The 22,925-nt window shown below is 50.9% G+C and overlaps 2 protein-coding genes and 1 pseudogene across 2 annotated transcripts; all 3 read right to left on the bottom strand.

The window, feature by feature from the left end:
- Positions 1–4,545: 4,545 nt before the first annotated feature.
- On the bottom strand, positions 4,546–5,543 carry LOC136528964 (probable glutathione S-transferase GSTU6; annotated as a pseudogene).
- Positions 5,544–7,307: 1,764 nt separating this feature from the next.
- On the bottom strand, positions 7,308–8,128 carry LOC136528957 (probable glutathione S-transferase GSTU6). The gene is made up of 2 exons (XM_066521969.1): positions 7,802–8,128; positions 7,308–7,691 (listed from the first exon to the last, which is right to left on the bottom strand). The coding sequence occupies exons 1-2, from the start codon at positions 8,126–8,128 to the stop codon at positions 7,308–7,310; spliced, it is 711 nt and encodes a 236-aa protein (XP_066378066.1).
- A 12,841-nt stretch (positions 8,129–20,969) lies between these two features.
- LOC136536983 (probable glutathione S-transferase GSTU6) lies at positions 20,970–21,782 on the bottom strand. The gene is made up of 2 exons (XM_066529097.1): positions 21,456–21,782; positions 20,970–21,362 (listed from the first exon to the last, which is right to left on the bottom strand). Exons 1-2 carry the CDS (start codon positions 21,780–21,782, stop codon positions 20,970–20,972), a joined length of 720 nt encoding a protein of 239 aa, XP_066385194.1.
- Between the last annotated feature and the right edge of the window lie 1,143 nt (positions 21,783–22,925).

Consider the following 22,925-nt stretch of genomic DNA (forward strand, 5'->3'; position numbering starts at 1 on the left):
AGGTAGGTGTAGTTGGAGACCGCCATGAACTTGGCATAGCATGGCTGCCCTAGGATGGCGTGGTATGTTTCCTTGAACCCAACCACCTCGAAGGTGAGGACCTCCTTGCGGTAGTTGGAGGGAGTACCGAAATAGACGGGCAGGTCAATGTGCCCGAGGGGCCGCATGTGTTTCCCTGGCACGATGCCGTGGAAGGGCGCGGCATCGCCTCGGAGCTGTGACTGGTCGAGCTCAAGGAGCTCCAGGGTGTTGGCGTAGAGGATGTTGAGGCCGCTGCCTCTGTCCATCAATACCTTAGTGAGCCGGGTGTTGCCGATGATGGGGTCGACAACAAGTGGGTATTGCCCAGGGTTCGGGACATAATCGGGGTGGTCGTCCCGGTCAAAGGGGATTGTCTCCCGAGACCAGTTGAGGTACCGAGGAGTGGCCACCTTCACCGAGAAGACCTCCCGACATTCCCTCTTTCGCTGGTGTGCCATGAGGCACGCTGAGGGCCCGCCGAAGATCATGAAGGCATTGTGGACCTCGGGGAACCCGTCGTCCTTATCATCATCCCTGTCGTCGGCGCCCCTCCTCTTGGCATCATCATCGAGCAGCCCAAGCTTGGCGTAGTAACGCCGGAGCATGGTGCACTCCTCGAGGGCATGCTTCACCATGCCTTGGTTGTAAGGGTAGGGTTTCTTAAGCATATCGTTGAAGAGCCCGGGGCCTCTGAGGCCTCGGGGATTCTTGTGCTCTACGGCCGTGACTAGGCCGGCCTCGAGGACTTCTTGCTTCTCCTAGTGACCCTTCTTATTTTTCTTGGGGAGGTGGAGAGTTGAGGCCCTGGGGGCCTCATCCCTCCGCTTCCCCTTGGCGTCGTTGTTGGGGAAGATGTCCCCAATGGCCTCTTTGCCCGAGGTGAAGTTGGTGGCGATGTCGAGGAGTGCGGCTACCGAGGTTGGCACGTTCTGGCCCAACTCTCGAACCATATCTCGGCAAGTGGTGCCGGAGAGGAAAGCTTGGACAATTTCCGAGTCGCCAACGCTTGGCAACTCGGTGCATTTCTTGGAGAAGTGCCGAATGAAGTCTCAGAGAGACTCATTCGGCCCCTAGCAACAACTCTTGAGGTCCTAGGAGTTCCCAGGGCGCATATATGTGCCCTAAAAGTTCCCGACGAAGACCCTTACCAAGTCGCGCCAGTCATGGATCTGTGAGGGAGGGAGATGTTCAAGCTAGGCTCGCACCGAGTCTGACAGGAACAACGGGAGGTTGCGGATGATGAGCAGGTCATCGTCTGTGCCGTCTAGCTGACAAGCCAGACGGTAATCGGCCAGCCAAAGTTTAGGATTGGTCTCGCCGTTGTACTTCATGAGGTTGGCCGGTTGCCAAAACCGGGCCAGGAAATATGCAACGCGGATAGCTCTGCTAAAAACTCAAGGGCCAGGCGGCTTAGGAGAAGGACTACGGTCCTCCCCACTATCGTAGCAGCCACCCTGGTGCGGATGGGAGCCTTGGGTGGGCCCCTCGTTGTCGTGGTGTCGTCGCCTGCCGACCACATCGTGGTCGCCTTGCGCCTCGCATCGGTTGCCGAGGCGGTCGCGCATCGAGGGGACCCTGTTGGCTGTCGATGCCTGAGCGGGCTCAGGATGAACCGAGGCCCCCCATCCTGCTGAGGCGGTGCCATGGGAAGTTCTAAAGCACCCCCGCGCCGTCTAGAGGCGGAGCTTTCAGCCTGCTGTACCGTAGCGGTCTCAAGGAGATCTCGGAGCTCGCCGTGGACCTGTCGCCCCTCTATGGTAGAGGGCTCGAGCATCACTCAGACTAGCATCGCTGCAACCACGACGTTCTGGCTAGCGCGATTGAAGATTGCGGGTTGCTCACCCCCTTCGTCATCATTGATGCGGTGGTGGACGTCGCGGGCCCTCCACCGGGCTCCTCCGCCATCACCGCGACCTCGTTGCTCCTGCTCGAGAGTGTCTCAAAGCTGTTGTAGAAGGAGTCGGTCCTGTTCGACCTTGGCCTGAAGCTCATGGAGCTGCTCTAGGTCCAGGCGTCGAAGTTGTTCGGGAGCCGGGTTCTCGTTCCGTGCTGCCGGCGAGACAACGCGTGGAGGTGTGGCGTCGCCCGCTCCCTAGCGAAGCGGGGAATGGTTGCCTGCCCCCTCGTCCTCATCGCCCGTTCTCGGCATCCTGAGTCTGACGTGGAAGCACTCGTGAGTGGGGTCGTAAGTGCCTTTGTCATCAGAGTTGGAGTAGCCGAAGTAGTAGTCGCTCGTGGCCAGGAAGCGGCGCATGGCTTCAGGATCTCGGAGTCCAGAGAAGTCCACTCCGGCCCACGCCTCATCCTCCTTCGAGGAGTCAGTGTGGGTGTGGGTCGAAGTCGTGGTGTCGAAGTCGAGGGCGAAGCGTTGGTGGTGTCCTGAGGGCTCTGCATGAGCAGAAGCATAGGCGGAAGCATAGGTGGCGGTGGCATTTCTCAACCCGAAGGGGTACGGGGATGGTGCCATCGCCAGGCTTTGCTCCGCCAAAGTCGGCTCCTCAGGAGGTGGCAGGGCAGAGCTTGATGATGGGGTGTCGCCGTGTGCCACCGGTGCCTTTCCCATATCTAGGCTCAGGCTAGACAGGTCCCCAACCAGAGACCTTGTGCCAACAGCTGGGCATGGGATACCGGCAGAACACGGTGCGTCGCCATGGGCTCGTGCAGTGTTGGGGTGGCCCCGCTCACGTCGTGCTTGGCGAGTGCGACAAGAGCGGCTACCCAGGTGCCGTCTGCGCCTGGGCTACGGGTGTGTGATGTCGTCGTCGGTTGGTGGTGCTCGGGGTGTGAGGAGTACCATATCGTACTCACATCCTAGAGACATGAACTCTAGGCTCCCAAACCAAATCACCATGTCGAGACGCATTGATCGTATGGGGTCTACCATCCGGAACTCGTTGGGATGATGAAGCTGACACGCAGTAGTTCCCCTACCTAGCGCGCCAACAGTCGGTGTTTTGGACTGGCAGACCCTCAACCAACTAGTGAAGATGTACTGCATGCCCCTAATCCCGGATGGTGATGCAAAGAGACACAAGGTTTATACTGGTTCGGGCAATAGGTGCCCTACGTCCAGTCTAAGAGATCGATCTTGTATTCCTTACACCGAAATGCTCGTAGTAGGGGGTTACAAGCAGGGTGAGAGAGGGAGCTAGTCCCAAGTCTCTGCGTGGAGCGGCGTGGATTGCTTGGGATGTTGATCTCAGGCAGCGGGGAAGTGCGCGCATTATAGAGTGTCGAGCGTGTGTCCGTCTACCTCGTGAGCTCCCCTATGCGTGAGTATGTGCGAGCGTGAGAGTAAGTCTGTCCTCCGTCCTTAGAAATGGCCCCGGTCTCTCCCTTTTATAGTTGAAGGGGGGACAGGGGTGATACATGTGTTAGCTACATAGCGTTGTGCGAATAGAGGCGGCATATCCGAGCCCTATAGCCTGTCATTGTGGCGGTATGGTCGATGGAGTGGTCCTGTCCTTGAAGTGCTAAAGCAACGTGCCGGTCACATCCGATCCTATGTGACGTGGGAGCTCCAGTGATAGCTTGATGCAGGGTCTGGCGGGCGACGTGCCAGTCGCTGTGTGTTGACCGCGTGAAGAGCCGAGGCTCAGTTGGTGCCGAGGCCGAGCCATCATGGGGGGCTCAGCGGGCGCGAATCCCGAGGTTGCCGAGACCCTGAAGTAGATTGTCGAGGCGTGGAGGGAGCAGTTGGTCCTGTACACTGATTCTGAGGCTATAGTGACCCGGACTTGACTCTCCACGCCGTGTTGTTCCTGGACCAGGGGTTAGGTAGCACAGTGCAGTGCGGGCGCCGGTCGTGGACACAGTATCGAGCACAGCGGCCGATAACCCTTGCCCTGTCCTGTCCTGTCCTGTCCCGGACGGTATGGTGCTGATGCGACTTCCCGTCTCGTCGGCTGCTCTGCTGTGTCGAGCCGTCATCCGTCTGATGTTGCGGGAGTGGTTGGTCGCATTAATTGGACGCGAAGCTCTGTTGGGGAGATCGGTCGAGGCAGAGGCGACGGGGTTATTGCCGGGCCGGCCTCGAGCGAGACAGAGAATCGGCATCTCGTCCGAGGCCTTATGCGTGAGGCTCGGAGCGAGGCGGAAAATCGGTAGACCGTCCGAGGCCTTTCGTGCGAGGCCTCGAGCAAGACGGAGATTCGGTAGGCCATCCGATGCCTTCCGTGCGAGGCCTTGAGCGAGGTAGAGAGTCGGTGGCCTCGGTCAAGGCCAGGTGTTAGCCAATAGTTTGTCTCTTGCCATTGATTTTGACGGGGTCTAGATGATTTTTTCGGTTGTTGCTTAGAGGGCCTCTTTCTATGGTACCCGACAACTATGAAAAAAACATTGGTTGTTTTCATGTGTGCCTCCAAGATAAATTCGTTGCGTTAGCACGGGCATTATGCTAGTATATATATGTGGTAAGATTTAAATTTGAATTATTTATTTTTTTTTCTAGAAAATCCACTGTAGGGGCGGTTCTTGATTGAACCGCCCTTACAAATACACATAGCAGGAGCGGCTGGTGATACAGCCGTCCTTACAGAAGTCCACTACAGGGACGGCTGATATTATCAGCCACCCCTACAGAGGGCACTGTAGGGACGACTGAAAACACCAACCACCCCTACAGAGATATTCTCTATAGTAACACCCTAAAAAGAGCAGCTGATGCAGCCACCCCTATAATTAACTTCTGTAGTAGTGCCGAAGGCCCAGCACCTATGGTAGCCCACGGCGAGCTCGCCTCATCTTGTTATACTCCAGCAGCCTGTGCACGTCAGGTATCACCTCCCTGACGCCGTCGAGCGCGGCGAACCGGTCCGCCCACGCCGCCAGCAGCGGCGTCTTGGCGGGGTCGATAACCGCCACGCCGCACATCACCTCGGACGCGCGCAGCCACCCGAGGAAGCCGCCTAGCACGACGTCCACGAGGCCGGCAGCATCCCCGCCGAAGAACGCCTTTCCCCCGGAGCACTCCTCGAACGCCTGCTCAAACTTCTCCAGGACGGCCACGACCTGCCTCGCCGCCTCGACTCTGTCTTCGCTCGTCCTGCCGATGTACACGGGTATCCAGGTGGTGAAGAGCTGCAATGCAAGCCGCGCACAGCTACCGGGGTTAGTCAATTATTAGTACCAAATCTGAATTAAGTTGATTTGCAATTGCAAGTTCGGGGCAAGTGCATGGAAGACACGGTACCTTGTCATCGACGTTCGAGGCCCAGAAGCGAGCGACGGCGCGGCGGTACGGGTCGGCGAGGAGGAGGCCTCGTCGACATACTCCACGATGATCCGGGACTCGCAGACGGGCCTGCCGTCGTGGAGGAGCACTGGCACCTTCCTGTGCACGGGTTGGAGGCGAGGAGGAGCTCGCTCTTGTTGTCGAGGTCGTCCTCGACGTATCTGTAGGCGAGGTCCTTGAGGTTGAGCGCGACGCGGGCCCTGATAACGAACGGGCTCGACCACACGCCGAGCAGCCTCAGCTCTTGGTCTTTGTCCGCTTCTCGTCCTGCCATTGGTTTTGCTGTTGAGTTAGAGTATTCTGGAGTTCCTCTGGATTTCGGAGTAGTCCTTCCGTTCTGCGAGCGTCAGGATTCGGTCCATTTCAGTAGATGGTGTTCTGATTTGGACCGGTGTGCGAACGTCAGGATTTGTGTCCATGTGACCATGTGCGCGGTTCAAACGTTCAGTGTTCGTGATCGTCATCCATGACGTGCACTCGCGTCGAAAAAAGGCAACAGATACTGTAAACTTTTAGATTTTGACTAACAGCGAATTCTTACTATTTTTAGCTGAATTCTTTATTATACTAGATAAAAGCCGAGTACACTTTTTTTTTTCCTTGACACATAAACTCCAAGTAGAGGATGATTCGTATTAGACGCGAACGCGTGAGCAAGGACCTCGGGACTTGATATCGTCGGGTGATGGAGCAAGCTTTATGTATCGTTTTGATCTTCCATATTCTTCCGTATCGTAGACGTAGATGAACCCACATAGACAGGTTGGACAAACTTTTGACGTTTTTAGGTGTAGGGATATACTACTAGCAGTAATTACAAAATAAGTTTTTTTTTAAATAATTCCAACTTAGGAAATCCACATATATAACATAATTCTAAATAGCTCGATATAGCTTTTTAAAGAATAGAAAATTGTTCCATTATTGTATTTAAGGACACTTTTAGCTCTACTAAATGTTGTTATTTGGATAGCTCTAAAAAAATTAGTATTGCTAACCCTGGCAAAGAAAAATATTCCTTTTTTTTACTTTAGATGACTATAGTCACCTTATCACTGTGGTCTTTACTTAATACAAATGATGTAATGAACCAATAAAATTATTAAGTTATTTATTATTGTTGAATGCTGAATGAATACAAATGTTGATTATATTCATGAGTACGCTAATTGAATGAATGATTGAAGTAATGAATATGCATATATGTTTGCCTAGAGCGGTGAATATGTATGTGAGTATTTGTATTCATGAAATTTTCTTGTTTCCATATATTTGTGCAGAATTGGTTGAGAATTTCTACGTTTTATTTAAAACAGTTAGATGAAATAATTTCTACTATGTACGTGTTTGGTTTAGATTTTGCAAAGCGCTTATGCTGCCAAAAAAACAGAACACCAACTAAACTAGTGGCACATGAAACTGCTTTTCAAAAGCAGCTATTTCATGTAGTACAATTTTCTCAGTACCTTGGACCCTACTTTTAGCTTTCTAATTTTCCAAGTAGGTGGAAATAGAGAGATATTTTATAGTTGTTTCAAAGGAGACAGAGAGAAGAGATAAATTTCATAGTTGTTCCAAACAAACGGCTTGTAGCTTTTTAACTGCACATAGTTTACAACAGCTTTTCCACAATATATAGCTCATAATAGCATTTTCACACTTCATAGGTAAACCAAACTGACCATATACCTCGCTATAGCATTTTATGATTTTTTTTAAAGAAACCACAGCTAAATAGCTTAGTCCGCTATTTAAATCCTTATTATTTTTTGAAAACATCTATCTAAATATATTTCCGCCATTTATAGCTTTTTATAGTCTTTAGAGCATTTCCAATAGAAACCCCAAACAGGCCCTTAATTAACTCTACTTTTTAGGACTACATTTCTACTGAAACCTACACACCAAAAAAGCGTAGAAAGGCGAAGGACCAAGGATGTATACTCGATCATTACTTAACACACTAACAAGTAACCACGTAAGTCGCACACTTGCTATGTATCGCACGTGCCACAACATGGCAACCATCATCGAGCTTAGGAACCGCGTAGGTTCAGTTACTCGGCGCCAGAGCGGCTGCCGCCGCGCCCCGCCTCATCATGGCGTGCTTGATCACCCTGCCGAAGTCCGGCAGGGCCGCCTTGGCCGCGTCAAGCGAGGCGAAGCGCTCGGCCCAGGCCGCTAGGAGCGGGGTCCTGGCGGCGTCGAGGAACTTGACGCCGAGCAGTACCTCGGACGCGCGCACCCACACGAGGAGGCCGCCCAGCGCGACGTCCACGTACCCGACACCGTCGCCGCCGAAGAAGGGTCTCCCCTTGGAGCACTGCGCCAGCGCGCCCTCCAGGGTCGCCACCGCCGCGAGCATCTGCTTCACCCCCTCGCCCATCTCCGCTCGTGTCCTGGTGCCGTCAAGCATCTTGAACCAGGGCTCCACCAGCTGCACGCACGCACGCAAACAAACGTCATCACCAGCTTAATCTGCAGCGTGAACCACGAACATATATGCGTCAGATCAAATTAAGTAGCGCAGGACGCCGGTAAGGCAACCTTTGTCTCGATGAAGGCGACCCAGAACCGAGCGATGGCACGTTCGTAGAGGTCAGAGGGGAGGAGCGGCGGTCCAGCGTCGGCGAACGCCTCCTCAATGTAGTCGACGATGACCATGGACTCGCACAGGGCCTTGCCCTTGTGGAATAGCACGGGGACCTTCTTGTGGACGGGGTTGCTCTCGAGGAGGAGCTGGCTCTTGTTGGTGAGGTCCTCCTCGGCGTAGTCGTAGCTCAGGCCCTTGAGGTGGAGCGCGAGCTTCACTCGGGATCCGAACGGGCTGAACCAAGTGCTCAGAAGCTTCATCTCGTCTCCTCCACCTGCCATTTCCTTAGCTTCCTGCGTGCTGATTCTTGTTTAATTTTTGCTGTTGACAATGTGTTTGTTTCCTCGCTGTGTGATGTGATTGGAGAGACGTTCAAGCGAATAGTGGTATATATAGAGCTTGGGCATTGGTTACTCCGTCGTCGTTTGAGGCTTCGTGCGACTTCTACGGGCAAACGTTGTTGAATCTTGTTCGACGCTGTATTGGTTCGGGTGAACAGAGAAAACTAGAGACAGCTTTAAGCAAATTCAAGTGGTCGAGTCAATACCCAGGATCAACATGCGATCGGAGAACAAGGTTCTATTTGCCTTTCGTCGTGTCGCCCGGCTCGCAGAATGCAGGGCAAGTGGAGCACATTGGCTCGGACGGGCACTCGGATTTCGCAGGCAGTTTTAACGGCGCATCGCGCACACGAGATGGGACGGCGCGGGGCAGAATCACACCAAGGGAGCACGTCATACAAAAAACTGGGCCTCTTTCTACTTGTTTCGATCCCATCTACTGAACATACAATGGATGGCCCATACAGATTGGGCCCCTTTCTCATCGTCTCGATCCAACTATCTGACCTTTCTGGCCTTTTTTCGCATATCAACTATCTGGCTTTTGTCTCCTACAGTCAACGCCGAGTTAGACCCATGGCCACACCGTGTGGTCGATAGGGCTGTTCAGTGGATACTATCCATCAGGGTTGAAACATTGGTGTTACATTTTTTTCTGAAACTTTTCCAAAAAATTTAGGGCACATGCACGCTAGCGCGTTCGGTGCTCCTCATGTGTTCGGACAAGCACGTGTATGTGCATGTGGCGTGAGTGTGAAATGTGTAAGTTATAGATGTTCAAATTGTACCCAATTAAAAAAAACATGCATGACTCATAATCTACCATGAACATGGGCCTACTGAAGTCGAGCTGTGGATGTCATTCACAATCTCTATATTTTATCTTCACCTCTGTATGCTTTACCAGGGGGCAAAGGAGGCTGACCTTATATGGAAATGCAAAACTCCACTCAAAATTAAAATATTGTTGAATGACAAGCTCCAAGGATCCAAGATGCATGCATTCCAAAACGAAGAGGATGGAAAGCGGATGACAAATGCATCTTGCGTGGCAAATTGGAAACCATTGACTATATTTTTTTATGCCCGCTCTCTCAGTGTCTATGCTCGCAAGAGCGAGGGACAAAGAGTAGGATTTGAGGGTCTCTTAATTTGAGGGCCTGAATAGGATCCTTAATGGATCTTCTAATCCCTCAAAATTTGGTTTGAGTGCCCTACTGAAGATGCTCTAGGTAGCTATCTGAACTTTTGGATAGGAATTGAACACTTGATCATCTTATCACAACTGCAACGAGGTTCTTTGCCGAGGGCCAGATACGCTCGGCAAAGAAGCCTTTGCCCTCGGCAAATGCTTTGCCGAGAGTTGCTCTCGGCAAAGGCCGGTCGGCACAGTACCTCACGGCAAAGGCTACATTGCCGAGAGCCGCATCTCGGGCTCTCGGCAAAGGATTTGCCGAGGGTTAGCCGGCCGTCGGCAAAAATTTTCGCCGTGACGGGGAGAGATCACGGTAAAGTTGATCTTTGCCGTGAGCCTTAGCAAGCTCTCGGCAAAGAATTTCTGAATTTTTTTTCCAAAAAACTTTGCCGAGCGTCTGTCAGAAGAGCTCTCGGCAAAGAATATTGATATTTTTTTTGACATTTTTTGTGCCAAGAGCTATGGCTCAGCTCTCGGCAAAGGCTTCCTCTTTGCCGAGCGCTATGGTCATGCGCTCGGCAAAGCTGGGATTCTATGTGTTCCAGAATTCCTAGCTTTGCCGAGGGCATGACCATAGCCCTCGGCAAAGCCACAGCCAATTTTAATTTTTTTTTGTTATTTGCATTTCCAGTAAACAAATAAACATATATATGACATCCACATCACAATAAGCACATCCACATATCAATAACCACATCCACAATCACATAATTCACATCCACATCACATAGAAGTCTCGAAGTTCGAAGTCACAAACAAATCTCGACACATAGACAACCACAAGTGTAAAGTTCGACAAGCAACATAAACAAGAGGCATAGGAGGCGCCAAACTGGTCACGGCGATGGTCCGGGCTGAGAAGGCGCCGCGTGCTATCCTGGGGAGTTGACGAGGAGAAGGTTAGGGTCATTCGACGCCGCCGACTGACGCTATACAAACAAAGAAGATGCAGAACGTGTTAGGCAACATAAATAGATAACCAAGCACTACATGTACTTTTTACCACCACGACCACACCACCACCAACCACGCGACACCACCACCACGACCACACCACCACCACCACCACGCCACCACCACACTACTACTAACCAACAAGCACACCACCACGCCACCACCACCACCACCACCACCACCACCACGCCACCACCACAACCACACCACTACTACCACTAACAACAACCACACCACCACGCCACCACCTCCACCAACCACGCAGCCACCACCACGACCACGCCACCACCACCACCAACCACGCCGCCACCACCACCCACCACCATCACCACTAGCACTAGGTTTCACTAGGTTTTACTAGGTTTCACTAGGTTTGACATTTAGAGAAATTAAAACATTTGTCATACTCATCGGAGTAGAATCAAGCTGAGGTGGAGGTGTAGGTTGCAGCTGACCGAGCAGGAACTGTGGGACCGTTCCACCTTGGGTCATCGCAAGACCCCGCATGTAGGAGAGCACCTCTGCCATCTGCCGCTGATCCTGCTCCTGCTTGGCCTCTAAAGCTGCCAGCCTCTGCCGCTCGAGCTCCTGCTCAGCCTCCAAAGCTGCCAGCCTCTGCCGCTGCTGCTCCCGCTTGGCCTCCATCGCCTGGAGCTGTGCCTGCAATATTTGACGCCAATGTTTCAAGATTGTGGAGCTAAGGTATGTAAAAGTCAAAGAACTAGGAATGGAAGAGAACACTTACCTGGAGTGTCGACACCACGGTCGGGCGCTGGCGTATGGCCGGCATTGAGCTCGTGCTCGCTGCTCGGATCTGGTGCAGCGGAGGAACAGAGGTCGTGTCGAGGACACCGTCGCCAAGCCAGAACCGCCCATGCTTCTTGCCTTGCCCCACCCTCATCATGAGCTCTGGATCAAGCCGCTCCTTGGTGGTTGGGTCGTAGTCTGGCCCATGGACTGACCTTGCCATCTCTGTGTACGCAGAGATGAGAGGGGCAATGCTGGTGTTGGTGAACGACTCGGCAGGGACTTCTGGGGTCTAGTTGGTGGCGGACGTCGCCTTGCCCAAGTGGGACAAGGCATATGCCTTGAGGTGACCACAAGGGCGGCCACCATGTGACGCCGACTGCGAGAAAGACAATAACATTGTTAGAGTTGTTGCAGAATTGAGTGTTAGGTTAGAGAAATGGTTTTGCCTTACCCAAGCTTCTGAGAATTCGGAGAGGTTGCGGCTGCCTTGATGGTGTGGTACTCCTTGCATCAGCAAACGGCGCTCGCGTGCTTCATCATGCTCCTTCTTCTAGTCCTGGTTGAGCCACAAGTCCACAATCCTCTCCCAGGCATCTGGATGCCGATTGCACCAGTTTGGAATCGCCTATAGGCCATCAAGCAAATGATATATCAGAAGATCAAATTAAGGAAACTTAATCTCAGAAGAAATCAATAGTAATGTTCCGTATTTACCGCAAGGTACTCCTCCTTGCTCAGTACCACCTGTCTTGACTCGTCCTTTTTGATGCTACGCCCTTGGACCTTCGCGTAGTGCCAAATGTGCGCCTGATGACGCGTGTCGTGAATCATGTCCATGACGCGCTTCTTACAAGAAGCGACCGCCACCTGGTACGCCCTGTGCTCCTTGCCCTCCTCGATTCTAAAGAAATCCTGCATAAAGGCGCGAGGCATCAATTACTTATTAGAAGAATGCCCAATGAATACGATGTATCTGTGGCTAAAAGAATACAATGTGTGCCTAAAAGACTTACCGACAGGTCCCTGACGACCCGCTCCGCCTTGTTCCTGTATCTGTGGCCACTACGATCCATGGCATCGGCGGCCAATTCATAGTGGTCGAACTGAGTGGCCGGCTCGAACATGTTTGGGCTCACCTACACCAGGCCAGGGTAGTGCTCCCTGCACAGACCTCCTAGGATGCCATTCACTTTGCGTGCCTTGGCTCCAGTCTCCACAAGTTTCTAGTTCCTGCACAAGTGATTGCAAAAAGTATTAGTTTGTATTTTGATTTTCAACATTTCAAATGAAGAAGTTTCGAGCACATGTTAAGTTACTTACCTATCCCCATAGGGTGTGATCAGCGGGCGGGCCGCTTCAGGTATTGGTCGACGTGGGAGCTTTGCGGGACCACGCAAGTACACCGTCGACACACCAGAGGAAGTGGATCCCCCTGCAGTCGCCTCGTCCTCTGAGGTGGAGGACCCCCTACATCCGCATGCTCTATCGCGGCGGCAGGCTCCTCCATGGCCGCAGGCTCCTCCACGGCTAGAGGGGTAGTCGACTGCGTCCTGCTCGGATGCCTGCGGCTCCTCCGCCTCGGCACCGGCTCCGGAGGCTGAATCGATGCCTCTGGCTCCTCCTGGCTGGCGTAAAGAGACTGGACAGACCTCCTGGGTGGCATCTCCTGCATTAAAAAATAATAAAACAATTAGCATATATAAACGATACATAATTGGAAAGAGATGCAAAATGAAGATAATTACATGCAAAGTGAATATAATTACAAAAACAGATAATATTACATGTATTAGAAACGATCTCCACGATCGGGATTAGCTAGATTGTACATATCATCATCGCTATCAATCATGTCCAAATCTTCATCCGCCTCCTCATCATCACTATCAACACCTAAGTGTAATCGGTCAAGGAACACTATGTCCTTTGGATTTTCCACCTCATCTCCAGAGTCCTCGTCCACAACCCTTTCGATGTCTGTCTCCATTTCAACTAGCCTGGTTAAGTCTATCTCAAAGCTCCCTTGTAGCCCCTCTTCGTGTTGATAGAACTCTCCGTCATGTGTTTTTGGGTTCAAGTTGTAATCTTCATCGTTTGGGAGAGGTAGTCTACCGTGCGGCGATATTGTGTGAACAACATACCAACCCTTAAGGTTTTCCTCGGTTTGGCAAGCATATGGACTATAATAGACTTGCTTGGCTTGTGTGGCCACAATCCATACATCATCACCTTCATAGACGGATTCCTGTCGAGTCTCAACTAGCCCAAGATGAGGGTACTGTCTCGATACCTCAGGATCAAACCACCGGCATTTGAATATGACAGGGCTAAAAGGTTTGGCTCCACGAAACCGGAGTTCGTATATTTCTTCAAGTATCCCATAATAGTCCTTGCCATCAGTTCCGGGCGTCATAACTCCAGTATTTGTGGTCCTTCAATGCGGCCGACTCTGCTCGTAGCTTGTGTGAAAGCGATACCCATTGATGTCATAAACGTTACATGACATGACCCTAAAGTTGAAGCCATCGGCAACCTGCCACAATTCAGCACTTATAGACGCATCCCTGTAGCAATGCAAAGTCAGGCTAGAGCGTTATGTTATTCACACAAACGACCAACTTGAAATCAAGAAACAAGGGGGAAGTTGGACGGTACCTTCTTTTGGAACCAAGAAATGAAATCCCGCTCCTTAAGAATGGTATCAACTTCATGAGGGCGAGGTCGCCTTGATTGATGCCAGAATAGATTAACAAATTCCCTGTGTAGACAAGAAACATGATGGGTTGGATGTAGAATAGTGACTATGTAAGTAACAAGTTCATTGAGAACTTACTCGATATACGGTGCCACTTCATCTAGGTTGGCCAACAAATATAGCATGATACTACGCCACTCTTCATTGCTCAAGGTCTTTGGGCTCAATGCACTCGCTCTTCCGAGTGACCCTTTCAAAAGGCTGAGGGTAGATTTATTTTTGTCCTCATTGTAACGAGCCGGTCGATTATGCACGCTAGGAAGGTTGCCCTTATAGTATGTTGTTGTGAAGTTTGACACCTCCTCGTTAATGAACGCCTCTGCCATGGAAGCCTCAATTCTGGCTTTATTTCCACATTTCTTGCGAATAGTCTTTAGACATCTCTCGATTGGATAGCACCAGCGGTTCTGCACGGGCCCCCCATTCGTGCCTCGTACGGGAGGTGCACAATCAAATGCTGCATCGATAGGAAGAAGCCGGGTGGAAATATCTTCTCCAACTTACAGATCAACTCAGGGGCTCTTTTTTCCAAGTCAGCCACCATGTTTCGAGATAACTCCTTGGCACAAAGTTGGCGGAAGAAATAGCTCAACTCTGCCAGCACAACCCAGACATACTCAGGGACAAAGCCTCAAACCATCGATGAAAGAAGGCGCTCAATCCATATGTGGAAGTCATGACTCTTCATCCCTAAGACTTGACCAGTAGATGGGTTGGCCCCCCTCTTAAGATTCACTGCAAACCCATCAGGAAACATTAAGTCCTTGATCCATTGGACTACAACCGTCCTGTGCTTCTTTTCCAAGACGTAATCGCCCCTAGGCCTTCTCCATGTCTTGCCGGCTCTTGGTGGTCGCATCTCTAGGTGTGGTCTATCGCATAGCCTTGCTAGGTCCGCTCTAGCCTTAGGGTTGTCCTTTGACTTGTTTGTGTCCATGAGTGTTGCCCAGAGAGCTTCGGCGACATTCTTCTCAGTGTGCATTACATCAATGTTATGTGGCAGGGCTAGGTGCTTAAAATAGGGAAGCCTCTCCAAGCCCGACTTTTGAGTCCACATATGTTGAACACCATACCCCATGAAACCAACTCTGTCTTCCTTGGCGACAAGACCATCTATCTGAGCAAGAACCTCGGCGCCAATCATCTTCTGCGGTTCAGGGTCTATCACTACGACACCTTTCGTAAAGTTCTTAATGTCTCGTTTGAATGCATGGTCTAGAGGGAGGAATTGTCGATGTTTGTCGAACGAGGAAAACTTGCCACCACTCTTCAACCTAATGAACTGTAGAGCTGCCTTGCATACCGGGCATGGGAACTTCCCGTGGACACACCAGGCGCTGAATAGACCATACGCCAGAAAGTCATGCATCGAGTAGTGGTACCAAACATGCATTATGAAGTTCCTCTTTGTAGCACGGTCATATGTCAGTACCCCATGATCCCATGCACTAATCAACTCATCAATCAAAGGCTCCATGAACACAGCCATATATTTCCCTAGGTGACCATGAATTATCAGCGACAAGAATATGTTCTGACGTTGAAGAAGGACGCCGAGGGGAGATTGAGGGGGATAACGAAGATTGGCCAACAAGTGTATGGGGCCACCATCATTCCAAAAGGATTGAATCCATCTATTGCAAACGCAACACGCACATTACGAGCCTCTAGAGCTTTGTCAGCATAAATGCCATCAAATGTTTGCCATGCTTCACCATCTGATGGATGTACCATCTTGTCAGGATTGTATTGGATGCCATTTTTGTGCCATGTCATCTATTTCACGGACTCCTTGCTCATGAATAGCCGTTGGGGTCTTGGTATGAACGGAAGGTACCGTAGGACTTTCATGGGGATTCCAAGCTGCTTCTTCTACCCATCACTAGATTCTACCTCCACATACCTAGAGGACTTACACTTTGGACAGTACTTTGCTTCCGCATGTTCTTTCCTAAAGAGGACGCACCCGTTCTCACAAATGTGTATCTGCTCATACGGCATCTTAAGAGCTTTGAGGAGCTTCATTGACTCGCACATGTTCTTCGGCAGTGCGTGATCTGTCGGAAGCAGGGTCCCAAAAACTGCCAGCATACTATCGAAGCAGTCTCGACTCATGTTATGCATGGACTTTAACCCCATTAAGCATCCAATGGCATCGAGTTGAGAAACATTTGTCTTATCATGAAGGGGCCTCTTAGCCGACTCCATCATGCGATAGAATGCCCTTGCGGTTTCCTCTGGCTCCTACTCCTCGGTTTTGTCCGTACATCGTACACCGAAGTGTGCTTGGTGGAAGTCATCCATCATGTCTGGTACCCCGCCATCACTATCAAACTCCTCCAAGCGTGGCCTCAATGCCTCATCTCTAATACGATGACCTTCACCATGGCACACCCACCGGGTATAGTCTGGCGTAAACCCAAACTTGCAAAGATGTTCCTCAATGACCTTCCTGGTTTTCCTATTCCTATTTGCACATTCGCTGCAGGGACACCACACCTCTGTCGCTGCTTGAGCACCCACACCAAATGCTTTGTCCAAGAAATCCTCAGTCTTCTGTATCCATTCACGAGTGACCTGATTCTAACTATGGCGGCATGTGTACATCCAATCACGGTTATCCATCATCTACCATATATATAACAGAGTAATATAACCATCAATAGCATATGCACCGCTTGCCTACTATCTAATAGGTAGGGATATATCCTAATTCCACCCACGGATGCGTAGATGAGGTTAGTTTCCATGCTTCGCTCCAATCCGAGATAGAATTTTGGCAGCACATCCCCACTGTTCTCCCGATACACGTCCTGGAAGGGAGAGTGTGTATCTGGAGAACAACAGGGAGGTGCTGCCAGAACCCCATCTCGGACTGGACCGGACCATACAAACTAAATCATCTACGCATCCGCGGGCTGTCCAAATAATGTGGATAATCCAAAACAGATACAGTCGCAGATATGCAGAGATTCGTATACCTACGACCATATCTCTTTCGGATGGGAGACGCCTAACTGGTTTACATGATCTAGCTAGGGTTACGGACAAAGGGCTTATACCTAGGGTGGCGGTGGAGTGGAGAGGTGATGCGGTGCAGGCAGACTTGAAGGAAGACGCTCGGGGTACTCCGGGTCCCCTCCGTTGGGCTCTTCTCTGCAAAACAAGAAACACAATTTATAAGTTCAAAATTTCGGCAGAACCTCCCCTATACAGGGAGGCTTCAAAAACTTGCAAGGAAAAAGATAGCACGATGGCCGACATCCACAATTTCGGCACGATGGCCGACACAGCGACATATGGCACGATGGCCAACACATCCACAAAAGGCACGAAGGCCCACTAATCCAGAAATGGCACGAAGGCCAGCAACAGGCGGGAGGGGGGCTTTACCTTGGGTGGCAGTGTAGCCGGGCGACGCGGAGTCGGGATCACCCTCGTCTTCGGCTAGACGTGAGGTAAACGGCGACGACCGCTCGGCGTGACGCGACGACGCGGGGGCATGACGGTCGTCGGCCTCTCCTTCTCCCCTCCTTCTCCCCTCCTCTCTTCTCCCTTCCTCCTCCAAATGCTCTCTGCATGGCCGGTAGGGGCGCACGGGGCCAGCCGAGGGCACGCGGGGCTGGCCGGGGACGCACTGGCCGCGGGGGTGGGCCACCGGCGGGCGTGGCCGGGGGCACGCGGGGCTGGCCGGGGACGCGCTGGCCGCGGGGGTGGGCCACCGGCGGGTGTGGCTAGGGGCGGCGGCGGTGCCCGACCACCGGGCGAGGCGGGGGACGACGCGGCCCCGGCGACGACGGCGCTCGGCGGGCCGGGCTGCTGCTCCGGCAGCGCGGGGATGGGGCGGGGGCAGGCTATGGCGGCGCGGTGACGGGGCGGGGGGCGGGGGAGAGGCTGCGGCGGCGTGGGGGACCGGCGGCGGCGAGAGGAAGGGGATGCGGGGCGCACGGGCGAGAGGAAAGGCTGACTAGGCCGTGAGTGGTCTATGTGGACTGGGCCTTTGCCGAGGGGGGCCCAGATCTGGGCTCTCGGCAAAGTTGTTTTTTTAAAACTCTTTGCCGAGAGCCCTTTGAGGCTCTTGGCAAATACAAATTTTTTTTTGTTTTTCCCCAATTTTTTTCTGGTGGCTAACAATAATATTTAAAAGGCATATTTAAAATTTGGAGCTTTTTTATTTTATTAGCTATGTTTAATAAGTTTATTTCATTTACTTGAATTCTTCCCGGTAATTCAAATTTGAACTACAGGTGCATCGAATATTGTAATTGAGTGATTCAAAAAATCATATTTATGGTATTGCATGTGGTGTGAGACCGTATCCAGTGACAGATGCCAAATTTGGCGCATCGTTTTCACGGAACACGGCGAGGAACTTGCGTGTAAAGTATTTTTAAATTATATAAAATGGAAACGAAGTCCGAAATTCATGAAACTTGTCGAGGTGTCATTTCGTGAAAGAAGTAATTCACGAAATTCACGAAACATGCGATGAAATGACACCTCGACAAGTTTCGTGAATTTCGGACTTCGTTTCCATTTTATATAATTTAAAAATACTTTACACGCAAGTTCCTCACCGTGTTCCGTGAAAACGATGCGCCAAATTTGGCATCTGTCACTGGATACGGTCTCACACCACATGCAATACCATAAATATGATTTTTTGAATCACTCAATTCCAATATTCGATGCACCTGCAGTTCAAATTTGAATTACCGGGAAGAATTCAATTAAATGAAATAAACTTATTAAATATAGCTAATAAAATAAAAAAGCTCCAAATTTTAATATGTACTTTAAGGTACAACAGTAAACCCAGGGAAAAAATTTGGAAGAAAAAAAAGCAAAAAAAAAATATATATTTTGCCGAGGGCACAGAAACGACACTCGGCAAAGTAATTCTTTGCCGAGGGCCAAATTCTGACCCTCGGCAAAACAGACGGCAGGTGAAGGCCGTTTGCCTGCCATCACAGGTTGCCGACGGCCTTTCTTTGCCGACGGCCGGACCCTCGGCGAAGGGCCCGGTTGCCGAGAGGAATTCTTTGCCGACGGCCTACCGTTGCCGAGGGCCGACTCTCGGCAAACCTTTCTTTGCCGAGAGCCCGACATTTGGCTCTCGGCAAAGACGCTGGCTCTTGGCAACGGGCCTGTTTCCGGTAGTGTATGCTGCTAATTTTGTATCTCCTTGACAGTACATCTTTTCTCTTATATACTCCATTCTAAAATGAAAGATAAGTAAGCCTTCATTTTTTTCTTTTGTCGTATTCCATTGAATTTGTGTTGGGGTCTCTTGTGTTGTCATGCACCCACAATCACTTATAACATGTCATAATTTTGTAGATATCATTGGATCCTTAATTGCATGGTTTACACAAACCATTTACGGGGCTAGATGCTCTTTTAGGAGTCATCAACGGACAAAGAGGAAGATCAAGCCCAACCCAAATTACTCAATACCTGTAGCCCAGTGAGCAGGGCCAGCCCTGAGTTTTTTTGGGCCGGGGGCGAAACCAGTATCCGGGGCCCTTTAAGTATATGATAGTGACAATACTTATACGTAAAAATACATATGCAATGTCAATGATAAACACATAATTTCATATGCAAAAACAACATTCATATGAAACAATTCATACATATAAATTATCTTTAAAACTTATGGATAGACCCTCTCTGTGATTGTATCAACTCATTTACTCGTGTTTTTTTTTTCACCGCCGGAAGCTTACTTTCTTGATGACATTACTGTTAAAATTTGGAGAACGAATTAGCCAAAAAAAAAAACACCAATCTGATAATTCACATTAACTTAAATCCGAAATTAAATCAATTTTTGTATGGTTGCACCCTAATTTTAATTGAGCATGAGCAAAGAATCAGCGATTACGCATTATGCTTCAATGCTATAATGGTGAGGGCACTCCTGCAATCAGTCAAACTCAACCAATATAAATATATAATCACGTTCAATTCCAGAGCATAATAGGCCAGCAGAGGACGTACAAACCTATTCTGATTAAACGCCGGCACTGGCATCGGGTTTTTGTGGACTTGGTCTGCATACCTAGATCATACTCACACGGAGCAGAACTGCAGAAGCTTGCTACTTGCGTCTTTTTTTTGACAAATGCTACTTGCGTCTTGGTATCTCGGTGAATCACGTCTTGCGTTGCGTCGCTGCCGTCTCATGTGCATGGTCCGCGGACAGTGATTCGCGTCTCGCATCACCGCCGCGCAGGAGGAGTCGAGGTCGAGGAGAGCACGTATCGGTGTGTTCGTGTCACCCACGGACTGGCTGGGTGGGAATAGCTTCTCGTGGTCGCAGATGCCAATTGCGTCCTTGGGCAGGCTGACAACGCTGCTGGGCCTTGATTGCTAACATGTCAAATAGATATACCTGTGTTGTGTACATACCTTAGGGTGGGGCCCCTTGGAGTTGGGGGGCCAGGGCGGCCGCCCCGCTTGCCCGCCCCCAGGGCCGGCCCTGCCAGTGAGGATATAAAAAGGAGAGATAACACATGTCTAAGAATGAAGCATATAGTTCATCTTGGAGGCGTTTCTTCGACAACGAACTTGTATGTTGTTAGTCGCTCTATAGCCTATAGGAGGAGTACTAGTGAAATTTATTGAATGTAGCAGTAGAAGCTAACACTGAAATTTAGCGTTTAGTTCGGTGCATGAGTGGTTTTTTTATATATTTTATTTGCTCTTTGGGAGTTTGTTGTTATCAACTGGATGCTAGACGTGTAATGATGAATGGTTAAGTGTATGAGTTATAGAAACTAGGGAGACGGGAATTTTAAAAATTCCTTTTTTTTCTAAAAAAAACACTGCTAGTCTCCTGTATTCTGCTGCCGTTATTTAACATAACATCCAAATCAAACGTCTATATGATTATAACATTATTGACTAATAAACCATGGACGTGCGGCTTGATCATAACCATATATTGTTAAAAATGACTACATTACATATATAACTGTAAAACATGCATACACAGACGACCACACTAACTGCAACGTGCATGCACGATGCAACCAAAGAACACGACATGACTACATGAGTCGTAACATTATTCGGTGTTGCACGCTGTAAACCTTCATAGAGCTCAAGATTCGTAGGTTCATTCATTTGTTGGCCGCCACAGCGCCTGCTGCCGCGGGGCCCCGCATCTTCATGGCGTACTCGAGCACCCTGCCGAAGTCTGGCAGGGCCGCCTTGGCCACGTCAAGCGCGGCGAGGCGCTCCGCCCATGCTGACAGGAGCGGGGCCGTGGCGGCGTCGAGTAACTTGACGCCGGACAGCACCTCGGACGCGCGCACCCACACGAGCAGCCCGCCCAGCGCAATGTCGACGCACCCGACGCTGTCGCCGCCGAAGAAGGGCTTCCCCTTCCCCTTGGAGTACTCCTCCAGAGCGCCCTCCATGGTTGCCCTCGCCGCAAGAATCTGCTTCAACCCCTCGGCCTTCTCTTCGCGCGTCTTGGTGACGTCGAACATCTGGCACCACGGCGCCACAAACTGCATGCGCACATAAACAAATCCTTGAGTTTGTAGTATCTATCGAGTCGCCAACAACATGTGCGTTGGTTCAGAAAGCATCATGCATGGTACCTTGTTTTCGATAAAAGCGACCCAGAACCGAGCGACGGCGCGTTCGTAGGGGTCGGAGGGGAGAAGCGGCGGTCCGGCGTCAGGGAAGGCCTCCTCGATATAATCCACGATGACCATGGACTCACAGAGAGCCTTGCCCCCGTGGAAGAGAACGGGGACCTTCTTGTGGACGGGGTTGCTCTCGAGGAGGAGCTGGCTCTTGTTCATGAGGTCCTCCTCCACGTACTCGTAGCTCAGGCCCTTGACGTGGAGCGCGAGCTTCACCCTGGACCCGAACGGGCTGAACCATGTGCTCAGAAGCTTCAGCTCGTCGCCTCCACCTGACATTTTTCCTGCACCAGCAGTAAGTTAGCGGCGTGTTTAAGATTTCGTCGTCTTCTTCGATCTCCCGGACCGGACGTGTTTGTTTGTTGCCTTGCTGTGTGGTTGTTCTTGGACAAAGCAGAGTAGCGGTATAAGTACAGCTTGGGCGTTGGTTACTCCGTCATTCCATCGACGCTTATGAGCCAATGATGATTGACTGATGAGAATTTTGCGAAGAACCATAGGACGCACTTGTGGTTCAGTCAACGAAAAGCTAGAGGGAGTTAGAAAATCCATGAGTGGTTCAAGACCCAGGAGTTACACAGATCGAAGAAGAAGGTTCTATTTTCGTTTCGTGTGGGCTGGCTCTATGGGCAGAAATTGGATAGTAGAAATCCTTATTTGGAAAAAAAAACGTAAATATTATAGCAAGGAAAATCTTGATATTATTCATCTGATTGATAAATATTTTAAGAGCTCTTTTACTGTGGTTGGGGGTATTTCTTGGTTCCTCTTAGTTCCTAAGCAATTAATTAGCGCTAATTAATTTTATGAGTGGAAGGTTAATATGGTAATTGTGGCTCCCCCTCCCCCCGCTACCCCTCCCCCATGCGCACCCGAACCCGCACGCCTCACCCACGCGCAGCAGCTCCGTGGACGCGAGGCTTCCCTGCCCTCGGCCTTAGCCACGGCCGCCTCGCCCTCGACCTCGCCATCGCCATCGCGTGGCGCCGCCGCCACCGACCTGCCCTCGCCACCACTGGTCGCTCCTCCCTCCTCACCTCGGCACCCCTTGCCCACGCACACCCGAACCCCATCGCGGCGACAGAATATCATCCTCCGCGACACCCATCGCAGCACCTCGGCATCTGCATCTCGGCCCCATCGCCGTCGTGCGCGCCCACCGTCTGCCGGCCTACAGCACCGACTCCGCCTCATCGCCGTTGTGCGCACCCACCGTCCGCCGGCCTGCAGCACCGACTCCTACCACCATCTTCGTCTTCATCGACATCTTCTTCCGGTGGTGCCAGCAGCAAGGGAAGGGAAGGAACTCCGTCCCGGTCCCGGCTTCCGTCTTCTCTCCCGAGTCGAGTCCTCACCGGATCTGGTACGTGCCTACGTACTGCTCTTCACTTCCGTATCATACATACCACGCCGTGCTCCTCA

Source organism: Miscanthus floridulus, chromosome 2 (genome assembly GCF_019320115.1).
Source record: "Miscanthus floridulus cultivar M001 chromosome 2, ASM1932011v1, whole genome shotgun sequence".
Classification (NCBI taxonomy): domain Eukaryota; kingdom Viridiplantae; phylum Streptophyta; class Magnoliopsida; order Poales; family Poaceae; genus Miscanthus; species Miscanthus floridulus.

Coding starts and splice junctions, on each gene's coding strand:
- LOC136528957 (XM_066521969.1), bottom strand. CDS start 8,128: ATGGCAGGTGGAGGAGACGAGATGAAGCTTCTGAGCACTTGGTTCAGC. Junction 7,692..7,801: donor TCGCCTTCATCGAGACAAAG/GTTGCCTTACCG, acceptor GCGTGCGTGCAG/CTGGTGGAGCCCTGGTTCAA.
- LOC136536983 (XM_066529097.1), bottom strand. CDS start 21,782: ATGTCAGGTGGAGGCGACGAGCTGAAGCTTCTGAGCACATGGTTCAGC. Junction 21,363..21,455: donor TCGCTTTTATCGAAAACAAG/GTACCATGCATG, acceptor GTGCGCATGCAG/TTTGTGGCGCCGTGGTGCCA.